General features: G+C 47.8%; 2 protein-coding genes across 3 annotated transcripts; both read left to right on the forward strand.

Moving 5' to 3' along the window:
• Window positions 1–6,341: 6,341 nt before the first annotated feature.
• LOC103719047 (tonoplast dicarboxylate transporter-like) lies at window positions 6,342–9,546 on the forward strand. 2 transcript variants are annotated; one of them, XM_008808113.5, is made up of 6 exons: window positions 6,342–7,116; window positions 7,360–7,837; window positions 8,259–8,302; window positions 8,395–8,490; window positions 8,605–9,115; window positions 9,208–9,546. In XM_008808113.5, the coding sequence occupies exons 1-6, from the start codon at window positions 6,694–6,696 to the stop codon at window positions 9,240–9,242; spliced, it is 1,587 nt and encodes a 528-aa protein (XP_008806335.1). In that variant the 5' UTR covers window positions 6,342–6,693; the 3' UTR covers window positions 9,243–9,546. The 2 variants fall into 2 exon arrangements, with proteins under 2 accessions (XP_008806335.1, XP_008806337.1); XM_008808115.5 differs by having other exon boundaries at window positions 6,352–7,116; window positions 8,464–8,490.
• A 238-nt stretch (window positions 9,547–9,784) lies between these two features.
• Window positions 9,785–11,191, forward strand: LOC103699411 (uncharacterized). Its single transcript, XM_008781431.2, has one exon. It carries the CDS (start codon window positions 9,934–9,936, stop codon window positions 11,002–11,004), a length of 1,071 nt encoding a protein of 356 aa, XP_008779653.1. The 5' UTR covers window positions 9,785–9,933; the 3' UTR covers window positions 11,005–11,191.
• The last annotated feature ends 8,364 nt before the right edge of the window (window positions 11,192–19,555 follow it).

The raw sequence follows: 19,555 nt of genomic DNA on the forward strand, positions 1-19,555 counted from the left end.
GACGTGGCCTTCTTCCTCCCTTTTTTTGGTTCCAACGCAAAAGAAAACAAAAGGCTGCAAAGGTTTTTTGTTCTTTTTCATTGAACCATCCTTCTTCTTCCTCCTCTCTTAGGCATTCAAGAGTTGATTCAAAGGAAGGTTATCAGCTATCAAAAGTCTTCTCTACAAGGGAGCTAGCACCTCGAAGAGATTTAAAGATTTAGATCGGTCCTTTGCCACGTGTGGATACCCATAGAGGCCGGACGTGTGTGTGGCTTCAAGCGAACCTTCAACAAATCCACGATCATCAAATTTGCGGTGATCATCTACCTGCACAAGGTGAAGATCTGATCTTTCTAATCATATAAAAAGTTTTTAATCCTAATCTATCTACGAATGATAATTTTAAAATACGTTCATGCGATGAACGGGATCTCGCGTATGCCCTTCCACCGCGTTCTGATTTTTCTGCAGCGTGCGTGGTGTCCCAACAAAGGAATCTATGAAAAATGTGCCATATTCTAGTGCTACACGTAGCTTGATGTACGTTGAGGTGTGCACTAGACCAGACATCGCCTATGCAGCTAGTTTGTTGGGTAGATATTCTTCTAATCCTGATCATGAACATTGGGTAGGAGCTAAAAAGGTGTTGAGATACTTGAAGAAAACTAAAGGATACTTGCTTGTTTATAAAAAAGTTGATAACATTGAAGTCAGTAGTTATGCAGATTCAAATTTTGCTGGTTACTCAGCTGATATGAAGTCTACTACAGGATATATTTTCATGCTTGCTGGAGGAGCTATATCTTGGAAGAGTTTCAAACAGTCTCTTGTTGCATCTTCCATGATGCAAGCAGAGATAATTGCATGCTTTGAAGCGGGGCTCATGCCATATGGTTAAAAAACTTTATCTTAGGGTTGTTGATTCCATCTCAAGACTTATAACAATTTATTTGATAACATGGTTGCAGTATTCTTTACGAAGAATACTAACAACTCGGGTGGTGCTAAATACATAGATCTCAAGTATTTTAAAATTAGAGAATGGGTTAATAACAACGACCTTTACTATGAGCATATTGCCATAGAAGATATGGTTGCTGATCCATTAACCAAGGGGCTTAGACCTATTGATTTTGTTAAACATGTTGAGCACATGAGCTTGCTGATGTCATTTGATGTGTTTGGTTAGTGAGAGTTATATATATATATATATATATATATATATATATATATATATATATATATATATATATATATATATATTCTTAAGACCATGTTGTTATTTGCTATATTTGAAATATTGAAGTTTGAAGTGATTGCTCTTTAAATACTTGTTATTTACAGTTATACATGTATGCACACTTGGCACTGCTTGATATAAAATATATCTTTAATTTACAGCATTGATGAATTACTTTTTTCTTTTTTAAAAAAATCTCGAGATGTAAAGTTTCACACTTCGGTTTAGAAGTGTAAAGGCTTCTATCTAGAATCATAAATGATATATAAAGTCTAATGCTTTGATTTAAAGGCATGTTGTCTTCTTTAGGAAGACAAAGGAAAGAAAATTCAAAAGGGTCTTTATGAGACCATAAAGTGGACTGGATGTGGAATTGGCATGTTATATAGTTGTGGATCACTTGTGCACAAATGTCACACTACACTTTACCACATTCAGGGATGCATGTCAATGAAATATTGATATTTGTAATTATGGAAGGTCTTGTGTTGATGAATAACACAATTACCGCCATTGTTCTTTATTGATATTTTCATTGGACCAGGTCCTATACTGAGATGTTCTCTTCTGAATCATGTTTATGTGGCCACAAATTTGTTCAACCCGAAAGTCATTTTCCTAAAATAAGTATAACACTTTTTTTTAAAAAAAAATAATCCAGCAATCAATGTTGCCCAAGTGGGAGAATGTAAGATTTTATTTAAAATCTGGGCTGCCATTGATTGCGTGTTTTATACTATTTGCGAAAAATAGGTTGAAAGTGATGCAAATAGATTGATCGGTAAAGCCCAAATAAAGTTATAATCCATAAAGTTTTGGGCTATGGTCCATCTCAGTATTTTTCTAGTATATATATATGTATATGGGAATGTGGTATGAAGGTATAGGTCCTGGTTCTTGGTTATTTGGATACCTTAATGGGAGGGCACAACAATGGGAGTACCTTAAAACGCTACTCTGACTCAATACTATATATATGAGCTAGAAGGTTGCTTGCCCCATTGAATGACAACATAAACAAAGAAGAGGGAGAGGTAGAGCCAGTCTTAGAGTTTCTTCTATATGTGAGAGCTGCTCTTGAAGAAAAATTGGATCAAAATGGCCGGACTAAATGGTATGTGATTAAATTTAGTTTATTATGGTGTTTTAATGTGTAGTATAATGATCCAGAAATTCTAATACTTTCTTACAAAGCTAATTGCCATGAAGATATGCGCCATGCATTTATATAAACAAAGATGCATTTTCGCATATGAAAGCAAATGACGTCTCCTGCTTCGGAATATTTGGACAATGGTGAGTGACGGAGTGGCCTTTCAGACTAAGCATATGTTCAGAGAAGCCAATAAGGCCGCGAACTTGGTGGTCTCTTATGTGGCCTGCCACTCTAAAGATACCGTATGGGTTGGGAAGACGGAGTTGTCTAGAACACTTCGAGACTTATTTTCTGATTTTATTAGATAAATCTGTTTTTGTGATGTTGGATGTTAAGACCCAATATTAAATGCTATGTGTGCAAGAACAGTCAACTTTGTTCGAAATCAGTTGTTAATTTTTCTTTTCTGTCTCTCTCTCTCTCGTGTTTGTTCTTCCTTCCCTATTTCTTTTCTTCTGAAAGCAACGGTTACTTGATCATACCAGTCATTAAAACTATGAGCAAGTCATGCATGTGATCAACGTTTTTCCACTTGCGGTGGAGTCCGGACTATATGTTTTCAAGGGATACAGGTGATGGGGCCTTTTGTCCTTCAGCTAACCTTGAAATCTTCAGGCATTGCCTGGGGCGGGCTTTACCTAGGCTGTAACATCGCCCCCTGATACCGGTACTCTCGGAGCGTTTCCATTCTGGCCTGCTCTCTTTGCGCTCAGCGCTCACCTTGGCAAGGAAGCATCTTGGAAATCCAGGTATCCCTACTTGGGGGTGGGCGGACATCAAATAACTCCTTCACCACGCAAAGCCAACGGTTGGCGAAAGCCGACAGCTAACAGTCTCACTGCCGCAAACCCCCCTACTTCTGACCAGAACCAAGTAAGAGCGCCAATTTCTGGCGGACGTTCAATCAAAGGACTCCAAGTTGATGTTGAGGATGAGAGAGCACCATTATTGGAGGTGGACCCTGCAAAAGAGCACCGCATAAGGAAAATTAAAAGCATTTTTCTTTTCTTGGAGATAATTGTTTTTTTTACCATGCCGATGGATTTTATGAAAATTATTGCCACTGTCTGCATACTTTCTGCACTCCAAAAGTAAAGAAGAGGAGAAAAAAATTTATCACATCCCCTCACCTCTCTTTGGTTTGATATGAAGCTGCCAGAATGCTGATAGCAGAATCCAGCAAAGTCCGGAAATGTTTGTCTCATTTACAAATTATCTATATCACATCACCTCACATCTCTTTGGTTTGATATGAGAGGAGTCTCATCAGTTTGAATAAGTTTATGGGATAGAGTTGGAAAACAATGGCACTGGTTAAGATAGAGATAAAGCAATTAGCATATAGTTTTAATTAATTACTCTGTACCATTAATATTTTTTGAATAAAATTTTGTTTCAAAGAGTGCCAGTTACCCAGGAAGAAAAACTGATGAACCCCTAACTGAACTCGCACTTTATGTAACATGGTAAAGATATATAAGATGAACATTTTTTATATGCTCTCGCTTTGATCATAGATTCAAAACCTAGTACAGGAAGAGTCTTTCTGCTGTCTATCATATAAAAGGAGCGTTCTTTTTCCACTAGTAATTAGTATGTGAGCCTTGTCTCATAATGTTATCATATGTAGGGCCAATATAGGGTATGGAAGACATGTGTCAGTTAGTGTGAAAGTTGCAAGGAAACGGGCCTTTATATGGATGCAATTTTGAAGATAATAAGATTATCTGTCAATTATATGGATAATTTGGTGAAAAATTCAGTTAATTATTTTGCAAGTTCATTCATGCATTATATGGATTATATAGGTTAAACATGAATACGAAGCACAGTTTTGCATAAAGATAATCATGTATTGTCATGATATATATCAGGGAGAACAGTACTTTGTAAATGGATGAGTGGTTAAACAAAAAATTGCTAATAAAGATGCATAATAATAATGCTAACTTCTTCAACTAAGATAGACTTTGTTATCTACTATTTTAGTTACAACCGTGGTATCTAAAGGATTCATACCATGATATCTGTTTGTTATCTAGGTTCAACGTACACTTCTAGTTGAAGTTATGGTTCTCCTACCTTACAATTTTTTTTTTGAGAGAAGTTCTCAATGACCTAATAGTTGCACTCTTTCTTTTAGCTCAAGCTGATACTCTCCGCGTCTCTTTCCCTAGACTGTAATCGGGGCTTTGCCCCTTTTCCCTTACTAGAAAAAGTAAAAAAAAATGTACCATTTCTCCAAATGAATTAGGGTTGTCAACCTTCCCCTTTCCTCCCTCTCCCACAAGAAAATAGTATGTCCTAGAGATGAAAGATAGGAAAAAACATGTAGATTCATTGAGTGGGAAAAAAAAAAAAATGAAGAGAAGACCTTTTCTAATTAGTAACAAAATAGCGTTAGCTAAGCTAGTTGATGGTGGCATCCTACAATATTTTTCAATTAAAAAGATAAAAATAAAATAATCTTTTAAAAGGAGGAGAAATTTTTTTTGAAAAAAAAAAAAGGCCACGCCGAGTCTAACCATAGCATAGAATTTTCTTTGCAGGAGGTTGCTAAATCGAAAACGAACTCTCTTCCACTAACGTCATGCCATGCCTAAGCATCTCTATGAATGGACAAACTGTATCCCCACAAACACACAAAAGAAGTTATAAAGTCCATAAAAATTTAGCCGATCTACACGCACGTGTGTATGTGTGTATATATATATATATATAGTCCGTGGCACTAATTTTTCTTTTTTTTTTTTCTTTCCTTTCTCAAGAAAAACATGATACATAATTTTTTGTGGTCTATATATGGCTAGGATCCAGCCAAGTATTCTTATCAGCTGCACCATCGACCGAAATTTATCCACGCTTGGTCCAGGCCTTTCCCCTCATAGGATTCCATCGCGTTGTGGTGAGGGTTTTGGAAGGGTCCACCATTGTTTAGGTGCGCCTCAAAAAAATAAAATTTCACAAGATTCGCGTACCAACGTGGGACACGTCCACAATTATTTAGATCATGCGGACCCATGAAAGTGGCCTGGTCCAATGAACGGAAAGCATGTGCGCGGGCGAATGGACCCCATGCGTCCGTCGTTGCCATCTCGATGGGTTATCGCCACCATTAATAATTGAACCATGTAATCATGCTACCGGCGGGCCAATGCATGCCATGACCCAATCCTCGATTATTGATGAGAGCAGAGAAGTAGTCGTCTACCTGAAAATTTTGTCTTCTGCCACGAGCTTATAAGCTGAATTTTTTGCCGTCTAGAAGCCAAGTGGCTAGGCATTACTTGGTTTGTACTGGCCCACCAAAGAAACTAAACATAAGTTCAGCTATATTTTGCAATTGATTTAGTATAACATAATAGCAAAAAAAATTTAGGAATTCTTTGTTGCGTATTTATGTATTATAAATTGATAGCTTATGCTTAGTTTTATTTATCAATCAGCGTGCTCGTATTTATGTATTCTTTCTATTGACAAAAAAAACTAACTCAAGCTAATAAGACGAAGGGAGAGGATACAGTGAAGGATTCTAAGATCTGTGGATTGGAGATGGGGAGCTGCTTAGAGTGCTCAAGGATCTTTTATTTTCTGATTTTGTTGGATGTATTCGTACCAAAAATATATGAATTATCCATTCTAGCAGAAAAAAAAAGAGAAAAGAAGAAGATCCAACCTTATTATTAGGTCAGTCAGCCTGGTTATGGTTATAGAATAATTATGTTGGATTATGGTAGTCATTGGGAGAGAGGGAAGGAAAGAAAGAATTCAGAGAAGGATATCTTTGAAGAACATTGAGAATACATAAACAGAGGAAACTGAAAGAACGACCGTGAAGAAACTGTTATCTAATTGAACATAATAACTTGGCATATACGATAGGTCTACTTAGGCACCGTATAATAACTTCTACACGCTTCTTTCCTCAATTAGAGTAATGAAAAGGCCTCTTCCTGATCTGATGAGCTGGATTAAGGAAGCAATTGAATTGGTGACGCACAAACTTTATCTCCTGGCTTTTGGAAGTCCGCTTGGACCTTCTCCTAGGAAGGAAAAACAGAGCTTTTAAAACTCTCTTCAATACAATGACTCCGAGTTAAACCTCCAATTCAAGGGAAAAGTATAAGACTGGACACATCCAACAAACTTTTCCTCCATTTGTTTAGGTGATTCCAAGCAATTCATGAGCACAAATCAAAACCACCCAGAGGTCATCTCTCTTCAATAACCTATAAAGGAGAGATCTTTAGAAAGCCAAACCACAACCAACAACCAGCTCTCTCTCTCTCTCTCTCTCTGTCTCTCTCTCTCTCAAATGGCTAATCACGCATTGAATCCAAGCTCAGACGATCCCAAAGCACCACTCCTCCCCCTCCATGAGCCTCCAGAGAGCTCCCACCACACTCCCAAATCAATTCTCACCTCCAAAACGCTCTCCATTATCTCGGGCCCTCTAGTATGCATGCTCATATTCTTCTTTGTCGACCTCAATGGAAAGCATGCAAGCCGAAACATGCTCGCCGTCCTCTCATGGGTGTTCTTGTGGTGGCTCACGGAAGCCGTCCCTATGGCTGTCACGTCCATGTCTCCTCTCTTCCTCTTCCCCATCTTCGGGATCGCCTCGGCCGACGATGTTGCGAAGTCTTACATGGATGATATCATCTCTCTCGTGCTCGGCAGCTTCATATTGGCATTGGCCGTCGAGCACTACAACATCCACCGCCGGCTAGCTCTGAAAGTGAGTTCTTTTACTTATTCAAATTGTTCGATTAGAGAAATGAATTCGGAAAGGGACTTTTTTAAAGGTATCTAGCTTTGGAACTTCGAACTAAATCAAAAGCAGTAATAAACTCATACATAGAATCATGTTCCGTTCGCATTCGAAACAGGCACCAGAAAGACCTGCTCAAGTTAGTTTCATAGGTAAATTTTGATATTGAGGTCCGATCACCATTGTAGTTATTATTTGATTGGGATGCAGATAACCTCATTGTTCTGTGGAGACCCTCTGAAACCACCATTACTTCTACTCGGGATCTGCGGCACCACTGCGTTCGTGAGCATGTGGATGCATAACACCGCAGCAGCAATGATGATGATCCCGGTGGCCACCGGAGTGCTGCAGAGGCTCCCCGACGGGGACTCGGTCCACCCGGACGTCAGGCGGTTCTGCAAGGCAGTGATACTTGGAGTAATCTATTCGGCAGCGATCGGAGGAATGAGCACCTTGACGGGAACAGGAGTTAATCTCATCTTGGTGGGGATGTGGGAGAGCTACTACCCTCAGGAGAAGCCCATCAGCTTCAGCTCTTGGTTCCTTTTTGGGTTCCCTCTGGCTCTAGTCCTCTTCTTTGCCCTGTGGGGTATCCTCTGTCTTCTCTACTGTTCAAAGAATTCAGCGAAGGCACTTTCTGCTTACATGGATAGAGCTCACCTGAAGAGGGAGCTTGAGCTACTAGGTAATTCTTCATTTACTGGTCTTTGGGGGAGTCTCTCTGTTCTGCTTTATATCTTCATACCTTGTATAGTTTCATAGAATCCATTAGTTCTCTGAATGATGCTATCTTATTAATAGAACATATTGCTGTTATAATTCTAGTTCTCTCTCTCCCTCTCTCTCTCTCTCTCTCTCTCGCTTATTGAAAAGGAGGTATTACCACCCGGTATTTATTGCTGGAGAAATATGTCATTACGTACGTAGTATGATTATATACATAGAAGGTGCTGTTAGAATACTACTTAATACTGCATGCCCTACTGGATAGAATACAGTAGAAATATTTTCACCATTTGATTTCACCTATAATGACATAGCCGTTCAAATCTTTTGTTTTGTCGAGCTTTTGTGTTGAGAAATTTGTTTTCTGTTCTGTGTGGCAGGTCCTATGGCTTTTGCTGAGAAGATGGTTTTAACCGTGTTCGGAGTAAGTCCTGATAATCCCCAAGCCTCTTATATATCTCGGTTCAATTAATCACAGAACTTAAAGTAGTTTTTTTGTGGGGCTGTCGCTTGCAGTTGCTCGTAGTTCTATGGATGACAAGAAGCCTAACAAATGATGTCCCCGGATGGGGGGCTCTGTTTCAGGATCGTGTGGGTGATGGAAGTGTCAGCGTAAGTGAATCAAAAGCTAACAACAACCATTTCCACAGTTTCGTAGACCAAGATCCTTGAGAAAAAAAGCACAGCTAAATGCAACCCTGGGTCCATTCTCTCTTTTCGATTCAGGTGATGATGGCAACCTTATTATTCATAATTCCAAACAAAAAGAACGAGGGAGAGAAGCTAATGGACTGGAACAAGTGCAAGAAGCTCCAGTGGAACATCATTCTCCTCCTCGGTGCAGGTTTTGCAATTGCCCAAGGTGTTCAAACTAGCGGCCTTGCTGATGTGATCTCTGCAAACTTGGACTTCCTCGAGACCGCCCCATCCTTGGCAATTGCACCACTGGTTTGTCTAGTGAGTGGGACGATTACAGAATTCGCATCGAACAATGCTACCACCACACTTGTACTCCCTCTTCTCGTCGAGCTAGCTCAGTCCATGAGGGTACACCCTCTCCTCCTGATGGTCCCAGGAGCCATTGGAGCTCAGTTTGCATTCCTTCTCCCCACAGGCACTCCTTCAAACATTGTGGGGTTTACAACCGGGCACATCGATATTAAGGATATGATCAAGACCGGAGTGCCGCTAAAGATTGTCGGCATTGGTGTGCTATCCCTGCTGATGCCTACTTTGGGTGAAGTTTCTCCCACACTCAAATGATTCACTTGTTTAGCTTGCACAATTGGATAGAAACATCGGCTGATCTCCTTTTCTAAATTGATGCAGGGACACTTGTTTTCGAGACCAACAAACAAGGATGAGAACAATGCCAAGCTCGATTCTCTTTCATGGTGCCACTTCATGCACGTCCATGGCAGATGAAGCTGTTAGTTCTATGAAGAGCCCTTTGCTGTAATCTATTCCTTCTTCTTAGGAAAACAGTAGTTATAACTTACATGTCCAGAGTTCCTAGATCTCCTTGAGTGGAAGTGGGGGCTTGCTCTGTTGGAATATTTCAACAATTTTTATGCATCAGCCAAGGAGCATTAATATTTTGCTTCTGTACATTTGTGTCTTATCCATTTTGAATTAAACAAGTGGTGGTTAATTAACTACCTTGTTAAATTCGAATTTGCAACTATCAAAAACTGTTTTGGTTAGTTAACTGAATTTGAACAGTTATAACTGTTCATTTTTTGAACAGTCACAACCATTGGATTATAACCATTCGTTGGTTATTAATTTGGGCTGTAGAGACAGAAGAAGGATATGGTTACAAAAAATCTTTGTTCAGAAATACATGCCTTGCAATCTGCATGTATTTAAATCAAAACAGTGTTGTATCGCCATAATGAAATTGCCAAGTGATTTTTCCCAATTGCAAACTAGCGGGAGGCAATATTCGTTTGTGAGATAGACTTACAATCGCCTCACTGTTTTACGACCAGTAGATTTCCAAATTCTTTTCTAACAATTCCTTTCCAACAATTCACAAATGAATATTTTGTTTCAATGGCACAATCATCAAACATGAGTACTGCCATCACTTCCCTCAATGTTATGCCGCAAGATCTATCAAAGCTTGATCGATTTGATGGCAACAACTACAAACGGTGGAAGGAGAAAGTGGAATTTCTACTTACAACTTTGAAAGTTCGATATGTTTTGGTCACTCCATGTCCCGCTGTTTCTATAGAGAATGCTACTAAAGATCAAATTGCTGCAAAGGCCAAGTGGGAGGATGACAACTACACATGTCGTGGGAACATCCTCAACACTCTTACTGATTCTCTGTTTGATATGTATGCACCAATGAAGCAAGCAAAGGAAATCTGGGATGCGCTGGAGAATAAGTACAAGACTAAGGATTCAAGAAACAAAAGCTATCTTGTGAGTAATTATTTTGATTTTAAGATAACTGATAATAAGCCTATTTTGAATCAGGTGCATGATTTGCAACTTATTGTGCATCAAATAATTGCTGAGGGCATTCCTATTGATGAGAAATTTCAAGTTGGTACTATTATTGCCAAGTTACCGTCATCATGGAAAGACTACCGAAAGACCCTTAAGAGAAAGGGTGATTTTCTCAATCTTGAAAGCCTTCAAAGGCAACTTCGGATTGAAGAAGCAAGACTTCGGGACAAGCAAGAAGAAAACGCTAAAATGACAAAGGCTGCCCATGTTGTTGAAATAGACAATAAAAAGGGGAAGCGGCCTTGGGCTGGAGATTCCTCAACTAAAGAAAATAACAAAAAGAAAAAGAAGGGGGCATGTCATTTTTGCAAGAAGAAAGGGCACTACATTAAAGAGTGTAGGCTCAAAAAGAAGAAAGATCAAGCCAACACTGTTGAAGAAAGTCTTGTTGCTGTCATAACTGAAGTGAATTTGGTATCTCATAATGCTGGTTGCTGGGTAGATATTGGAGCAACTCGTCATATTTGTAGTGACAAAAATCTGTTCAAAAAATATGAGAAAGTTGGTGACGAGATAGAGCTCTACATGGAAAATTCTTCTACTACTAAAGTTGCTGGAAAAGGCATTATAGAGTTGAAGTTCACATCTGGCAAATCAGTGACCTAACTTGATGTTTTCCATGCACCAGAAATTAGGAAGAATTTGGTTTCTGGTGGTCTTTTGTCTAAGCATGGTTTCAAGCTAGTCTTTGAATCTGACAAGTTTATCTTGTCAAAGAATGGAATGTAGGCAAAAGCTATGCAGAAAATGGGATGTTCAAACTGAATTTAATGAAAGAAAGTGTTTCTGTTTACATTGTTGATTCCTTTTCATTATGGCATGCTAGACTAAGACATGTTAATTATGGTTCTGTCCAAAGAATGGTTAATTTAGGATTGCTTCCATCAAATTTGAAAAATGATAAAGATAAATGTGAAACTTGTGTGAAAACAAAGTTAACAAGAAAGCCATTTCGTAATTCGAATAAATTTACTACTCAATTGTTGGAGTTAGTGCATTCCGATATTTGTGATTTGAATAATAAATTGACAAGAGGTGGTAAAAGATACTGTTACGGGGGAAATAAGCCGCCATGCCCCACGTGACCGGCACGCGCGCCCAGGAAGACTACGGCTGCCCTTTGATCCAGCAATCCGACCCCGAGTCGGACATCCTCGGCTCCGCAGCCCGACCCCGAGTCGGCTGCCCTTTGATCCAGCAATCCGACCCCGAGTCGGACATCCTCGGCTCCGCAGCCCGACCCCGAGTCGGCTGCCCTTTGATCCAGCAATCCGACCCCGAGTCGGCTGCCCTTTGATCCAGCAATCCGACCCCGAGTCGGACATCCTCGGCTCCGCAGCCCGACCCCGAGTCGGCTGCCCTTTGATCCAGCAATCCGACCCCGAGTCGGACATCCTCGGCTCCGCAGCCCGACCCCGAGTCGGCTGCCCCTTGATCCAGCGCTCCGACCCCGAGTCGGAGATCTCCTGATAACGACAGGCTATGCCCCAGAGGCACGACGCGGCCTCCTGCTCCACTACTCCCTGCAACGGCTGTATCCGATGCTGCTCCACGATCTCCTGCATCAGCCGTACAAAGCGGAGCCCCACTATGCCCTGACGTGGCCGTACCCGGTGCTGCTCCACGACGCCCTGTAACGGCCATGTCAGTGGCCACACCATCGTGCCCCACGATAACGAACCCCCCTGAGAGACCCCCCGGTCAGGTATATATGCGGCTGGGGGGAGAAAGGGGGGGAGGTGAGCAATATCTCCCAGAGCACTCTCTTACTTGCGATTATCACCTCTCCTCCTCCTCCAATCTCCTCTGACTTGACCGTCGGAGGGCCATCACCACCCTGGTGGTGGTGCAAGGCTTGTTTGCAGGTTTCTTGGCGGAAGGTGGAGCGCAGCCAACACCAACCAAGACAACTCAGACGGAACCCCGTTCACACCGCAGTGCCAATCGTTCTCGGTTTGGACCACCAGCAACAGTTGGCGCTAGAGGAAGGGATGAATCTTAGAACGATCGTAATGGCACGGCGAGGTGGTCGTGGAGCTTCCAATGCTTCCGGTCGCGGAGCCTCTCGCGCCTCCGGCCGAGAGGCTGCTGCGTCCCCAACGCACTCTCAGCAGCACTCCACCGCCCCTTCTCCCATTCAGACGGTCGAAGCTGCTCAGTTCGACCAGCTAGCCCAGCAGGTTCGCACCCTCGCGGAGGCAGTGCAGAATCTGCAGGGTGTGATCTCTCGGGTGCCGCAACGGGCTCAGGAGCCGCTGCCCCCCGAGCACTCGCCTCTTCCTCACAACCCGCGCTCCTTCCTCTCCCATGGAGAGGAGCGCCGGCGCGAGGAGGATTCTCGAGTGCGGTCCATTCTGCCAGGACCTTCTCATCGGAGCTGTGCGGGGTACGAGCGGCGGACCCGGGCGCGTTCCCAGACACCCCAGTCCTCGAGGGGCCCGCACTCCAGTCGGTCCCCCTCGCGCCGCTCCTTGTCCCCCACCCACCGGTCGCGCTCCCTGGACCGGCGGGTGGACGATCTCCACAGACAACTCCAGGTCCTGAAGGGCCACTCCAAAGATCCCTTCGCTGACTTGGAGATCTCCTCCCAGCCGGCGCTTGCCTCGAGGATCCTGCGGACCCCGAACCCGCCGGGGTTCAAAATGCCGGCGATCGAACCCTACGACGGGGCGGCGGACCCGCGGGACCACGTGGAGAGTTTCAGGACTCTTATGCTCCTCCATGGAGCATCGGATCCGCTCCTCTGCAAGGCCTTCCCGGCGACCCTCCGTGGCCCGGCAAGGGCATGGTTCGCCGGCCTGGAGGCTAACTCCATCCAGTCCTTCGACCAGTTCACCCGCTTCTTCATCAGCCATTTCGCCGTCAGTAGCAGGCGGCGACTGGTCTCCGACTCCCTCTTTGATGTCCGGCAAAACGAGGGAGAAAGCCTGCGGGATTATCTCACCCGCTTCAACAAGGCTACACTGGAGGTCCGGAACCTGAGCCAGGAAGTGGCTCTCTCAGCCCTGAAGCGTGGCTTCCGGAAGGGCAGACTCACCTTCTCCCTGGACAAACGCCTGCCGCGGAGCTTCCCGGAGCTGTTATCTCGGGCAAACCAGTATGCAGACGCCGAGGAGGCAGCCTCCCACCAGAACAAGGAGGCCGCCGAGGCCCCTCTAAAGCCCGGGAAGAAAAGGCGAAAAGAGGCACCCCAGAGGAGGAGCCCGACGCCTCAACGCCGGCGCAGAAGCCCGTCACCAGCAAGGAACCACGGCGCCACACGCCCTCGTTCTCCGCACCGACGCTTCAACCGGTACACCCCACTCCTGGCCCCCCGGGCCCAGATCCTCATGGAGGTCAAGGGGCGAGAGGACCTCCCGGTCCCGAGGCAGATGAAGAAGATCCCTGGGAGGAGGCCTTCTCGGGCGTACTGTGAGTACCACCGAGACCACGGCCACGATACCGAAGACTGCTTCCAGCTTCGGGACGAGATCGAGGCTCTCATTCGCCGAGGGCGTCTCGGTCGATATGTAAACGACCGACGTCCCCCGGCAGACCCGCGTCCGGTCGACCCGGCCCCTCAGGAGCCTCGGGAGCAGAATCGACCCGTTGCGGGAGTGATCCACACCATCACTGGGGGCTGCTCTTGGCCCGTGAGGAACGCAGGGGGCTCGGCGGAAGCATCAGGAGTGGCCGTCGCGAAGAGGCAGCGGGTCGGAAATGTAATCACTTTTTGTGATGAAGATGTAAAGGGGGTTCAGACTCCCCACGATGACGCCATGGTGATCTCTCTCACTATGGCGAACTATGATGTAAGGCGTGTTCTTGTGGATAGTGGAAGCTCAGCTGATATTTTGTATTACGAGGCCTTCCAAAAGATGAGCTTGTCCCGACAATTGTTGCACAAAACATCCACCCCCCTCATAGGATTCACTGGAGACGCTATCTCGGCCGAAGGTGTCATTGAGCTGCCTGTGACTGCGGGCGTTGCACCCGCAGAAGCCACGGTGCGACTCGGGTTCTTGGTCGTCCGTGTCCCCTCGGCCTACAACGCTATCCTCGGACGACCCGGACTGAACGCCCTTCGCGCGGTGGTTTCTACCTACCATTTGCTCATGCGGTTCCCCACGGCGGCCGGGATTGGAGAGGTCCGAGGTGACCAACCAACCGCACGGCAGTGTTTCCTAGCAACTCTCAAAGGGAAGAAGCCCATAGAGGCCCTAAGCGTCGAGTCCCTTGACGCCAGAGACGAAGTGGCCTTGCGGCACGGGGAGCCGGCCGAGGGCGTAATCGAAGTTCCCCTCGAAGAAGGCCGCCCGGACCGCACGGTCCGGGTCGGTGCCAACCTCGACTTGGAAGCTCGGCTCCAATTAGTGGAATTCCTCCGAGCCAATGCTGATGTGTTTGCCTGGTCGGCGGCCGATGTACCTGGGATCGACCCGGAGGTCATTTCTCACGCCCTCAACGTCGACCCGACCCACCGACCAGTAAAGCAAAAGAAGAGACACTGTGCCCCGGATCGGATCCGGGTGGTCGACCAGGAGGCAGACAAACTCTTGGAGGCAGGTTTCATAAGGGAAGTGAGCTACCCCGAGTGGCTGGCAAACGTCGTACTTGTCCGGAAGGCGAGCGGGAAGTGGAGGATGTGCGTCGACTACACCGACCTGAACAAGGCGTGCCCCAAGGATAGCTTTCCGCTTCCGCGAATAGACCAACTGGTTGACGCGACTTCCGGATATCAGCTGCTGTCTTTCATGGACGCCTTCTCCGGCTACAACCAAATAATGATGGCTCCACAGGACGAGGAGAAAACGGCCTTCATAACAGACAGGGGGCTGTACTGTTACAAGGTAATGCCCTTCGGTCTGAAGAACGCTGGCGCTACTTACCAGCGCCTCGTCAATAAAATCTTCAAGGAGCAGATCGGCCGGAACATGGAGGTGTACGTGGACGATATGCTGGTAAAGAGCCGCCATGCGGATCAGCACATTGCGGATCTGGAGGAGACCTTCGCCACCTTGCGGAAGTTTCGTATGAAGCTAAACCCAGCGAAGTGCGCCTTTGGTGCTTCGGCCGGAAGGTTCCTCGGCTTCATTGTCAACCAGCGGGGGATCGAGGCCAACCCGGACAAAATCAAGGCCATCCAAGATATGTCCCCTCCGACCAAAGTGAAGGAGGTTCAGGAGCTCGCTGGGAGGGTCGCCGCGCTCGGACGATTTGTGGCAAAATCGGCCGAACGCTGCCAACCGTTCTTCAAGGTGTTGAAGCGCCCGAAAGACTTCCTCTGGACGGCTGAATGTCAAGTGGCGTTCGACCAGCTCAAGGAGTACATGGCGTCTCCTCCCCTGCTGTCCAAGCCGCAAGAGGGGGAGATGCTCTACCTTTACCTGGCGGTCTCCCCAACCGCAGTCAGCGCAGTACTGGTTCGGGAAGAGGCAAAACTTCAGAAGCCCGTGTACTACACCAGCCGAGTCCTCCGGGATGCCGAGACGCGGTACACGAAGGCTGAAAAGATCGCCTTCGCGCTGCTGACTGCGACCAGGAGGCTTCGCCCCTATTTCCAGGCTCATTCTGTCACCCTTTTGACCGATCAACCACTGCGGCAGATCCTCAGCAATCCTGAGAATGCGGGACGGCTGGTGAAGTGGGCAGTAGAACTTGGTGAGTTCGACATCCGCTACCAGCCCCGGCCCGCCATCAAGGCCCAGGTGCTCGCGGACTTTCTCGCTGAGTGCACTGTGCAGGAGGCGGAACCTAGGCCGCCGGAAACACCCAGCCTCGATCTCCCGATCTGGACGCTCCACATTGACGGGTCGTCGAACCCTGAAGGTGGAGGGGCTGGGCTGGTCCTTACCAATCCCGATGGAGTGATAGCCGAGTATGCCTTGAGGTTCGGATTTCCAGTGACCAACAATGAGGCGGAGTACGAGGCCCTAGTCACGGGACTCAAACTCGCCAAGGAGCTCGGCATCCGGCGTCTGAAGGTCTTCACCGACTCCCAGCTGGTGGTCGGGCAGGTTCGAGGGGAGTTCGAGGCACGGAGCCCGACCATGCAGAGCTACGTCCGGAAGGTGCAAGCACTCATTCCCGACCTCGGCAGTATTGACATTCAGCAGGTCCCAAGGAGCGAAAATGCTAGGGCCGACAGGTTGTCCCGCTTGGTGGGCGCTGAGGCACACAACTTGTCAAGGGCGATATACCTGGAGACCCTAGATGCCCCGAGCATCGGCGAAGCTGAAGCGGTAATGGCAATTGATCCGGAACCATCTTGGATGGACCCGCTTGTAGCTTACCTCGCCGAAGGGATCCTCCCCGAAGATGAAGATCAAGCTCGGCGACTTGTTATGAAGTCCGCCCACTACGTACTCTACGAAGGGAGGCTGTACCGGACCTCGTTCACCGCCCCCCTCTTAAGGTGCCTCCGCCCTTCGGAAGCGGCTTACGCCCTCGGCGAAGTCCACGAAGGCATCTGCGGATCGCACCTGGGGGCTAGGTCCCTGGCACATAAGATCATGAGGCAAGGCTACTATTGGCCGACCTTATTGGAAGACTCAAAGGATCACGTATGGAAATGCGACGCCTGCCAGCGCCACGCCAACATCCAGAGAGTCCCCTCTGTTCCCTTGGCGCCAATCACCGCCCCCTGGCCCTTTGCACAGTGGGGAATGGATATCCTCGGACCATTCCCCATCGCTTCGGCCCAGCGAAAATTTTTGATTGTCGCCATCGACTACTTCACCAAGTGGGTGGAGGCAGAGCCACTGGCCACCATCACGGAGGCGCAAGTCCGGAAGTTCGTAAAGAAGAACATCATTGTCCGATTTGGGGTACCTCGGGTCCTCATCTCGGATAACGGTCGACAGTTTGATAACAAGCATTTCCGAGACTTCTGCGAGGAGTTCGGGATCGAACATCGGTTCACGTCCGTGTCGCATCCCCAAACCAACGGCGAGGCCGAGGTCACAAATCGGACAATCCTCCAAGGTATCAAAGCGCGGATCGGACGGACGGGGCAAGCTTGGGTCGAGGAACTCGAGAATGTCCTTTGGGCGTATCGGACCACGCATCGGACTCCTACCGGGGAGACGCCTTTCAGCCTAACCTATGGCACGGAAGCCGTTGTCCCCGTAGAGCTCGGACTTCCCTCACCTCGGGTAGCCGCACACCGACCCGAGGCCAACTCGGAGCAACTCCGAGGGAACCTGGATCTCTTGGAAGAAGCAAGGGAAATGGCGCAGGTTCGGATGGCAATGTATCAGCGGAGGGTGGCCCGATATTACAACTCCAAAGTCCGACCGAAGCTTTTCAGAATTGGAGATCTGGTGCTGAGGCGAGCTAAGGCATCTCAACCTACGGAAGGTGGGAAGCTAGCGCCGAATTGGGAAGGCCCGTATAAAGTTCGTTGGGTAAACCGACCTGGCTCCTACCAGTTGGAAGCCCTAGATGGCCGAGAAATTCCAAGGGGCTGGAATTCCGCTAACCTGCGGATGTATTACCAGTAGAACAACAAGGCTAGAAAGACAATTTGAAAAGGTGCAACACTTTTCATTTCAATAATTTCTGGTTACAATGGCGTGCTCGTGTGATTACAAGAAATTCCCAGAGGGGAATTAGGGAGTAAAGAAAGCAAAGAAGAGGTGGAGAATCCGTGGAGCTGAGGACCGAGGATCCCAAACCCTCAACCCAAAGCAGCTGCAATCCCACCGGAAGTGGGTGCTTCTAACCGGAGGCGCCATCCAGCACCTCACCAAAAAGACGAGGAGCCGCCGCAGAAGAAGCTCCCGCTGCCCCCAGGGGAACGCCGCCTCCAAAGGATATTCCCATCCTCCCCAGTGGTAGGAAAGAGAAGGAATTCGAGGGGGAAGAGCATACGGAGGCGCGGTCCCGGACTGAGCGTCTGGTGCAGAGCTCGATCGGGAGGCTGAACTTCAAGGAGGGGAGATGTGATCCCGGATGAAACGCCTAGAGCGGAGTTCCGCCGGGAAGACCCTCCTTGTTGATCCCAGATGAAACGGCTAGTTGGCTGAAGTCGCAAGGGGAGCGCCTCCCCTTTCCTTCAACAGGAGTCTCTCAGTCATATGCCAAGGAGGAGGTCCGCGATCCATGGCAACCTGAACAGCTCCGGCTTGGCAAACTCCATCGTACCTGCACCTGTATTTATAGCCAAACTGCGGCCCCCTGGTCGTTCCGATGCGGGTGGCTCCAATAAATGCAGGCGCATTGAAACCGGAGCCGTTCCGGCTCCCGAGGCGTATCTCCCCGCGATTTTCTAAGCGTCATTCTCCTTAAACCGCATTCTTTGTGCAGGACAATCCGGGTGTCATGTACCCCTAGGTCCACATATCTCCGCTCGCGCCCAGGCCGTATCCTCCTCGAAGAACCCGCGTATCGCGGCCGCTCAACTAACACTCCTCGCAAGCAGCAGCTGGCGATCCGATTTCCCAGGTAACGCATTAATTAGCGTTTAATGTCCTTCTCGTGTTCCCCCAGGCAACGCTTAGAGAAAAGGAGAAACATGATCGCGGCTGGCCACGGAGAAACCCCGTCGGGCAGCGAGCGACAAGCGCACGACCAGCGAGCGGAATTTCCCGAGGCTCGGCCCTCGGATGCCTGGCTAGCCCGATGATCATTCCGGGAGCAGACTAGCCGGAAGCCCCGACCGGTCGCCTCGGCTTGCGCCAGCCTTGGCCGACCAACGAGTGGAATGTCCCGAGGCTCGGCCCTCGGATGCCAGGCTAACCCGATGATCATCCCGGGAGCAGACTAGCCTGAAGCCCCGACCGGTCGCCTCGGCTCGCGCCAGCCTTGGCCGACCAACGAGCGGAATGTCCCGAGGCTCGGCCCTCGGATGCCAGGCTAACCCGATGATCATCCCGGGAGCAGACTAGCTTGAAGCCCCGACCGGTCGCCTCGGCTTGCGCCAGCCTTGGCCGACCAACGAGCGGAATGTCCCGAGGCTCGGCCCTCGGATGCCAGGCTAACCCGATGATCATCCCGGGAGCAGACTAGCCTGAAGCCCCGACCGGTCGCCTCGGCTTGCGCCAGCCTTGGCCGACCAACGAGCGGAATGTCCTGAGGCTCGGCCCTCGGATGCCAGGCTAACCCGATGATCATCCCGGGAGCAGACTAGCCTGAAGCCCCGACCGGTCGCCTCGGCTTGCGCCAGCCTTGGCCGACC

The sequence above is a fragment of the Phoenix dactylifera genome, chromosome 2, assembly GCF_051530095.1.
Source record: "Phoenix dactylifera cultivar Ajwa chromosome 2, Ajwa_hap1_PhDact_Kaust_v1.1, whole genome shotgun sequence".
In the NCBI taxonomy this organism is placed as follows: Eukaryota; Viridiplantae; Streptophyta; class Magnoliopsida; order Arecales; family Arecaceae; genus Phoenix; species Phoenix dactylifera.

Coding starts and splice junctions, on each gene's coding strand:
- LOC103699411 (XM_008781431.2), top strand. CDS start 9,934: ATGGCACAATCATCAAACATGAGTACTGCCATCACTTCCCTCAATGTT.
- LOC103719047 (XM_008808113.5), top strand. CDS start 6,694: ATGGCTAATCACGCATTGAATCCAAGCTCAGACGATCCCAAAGCACCA. Junction 8,303..8,394: donor TGGTTTTAACCGTGTTCGGA/GTAAGTCCTGAT, acceptor TGTCGCTTGCAG/TTGCTCGTAGTTCTATGGAT. Junction 9,116..9,207: donor CCTGCTGATGCCTACTTTGG/GTGAAGTTTCTC, acceptor AAATTGATGCAG/GGACACTTGTTTTCGAGACC.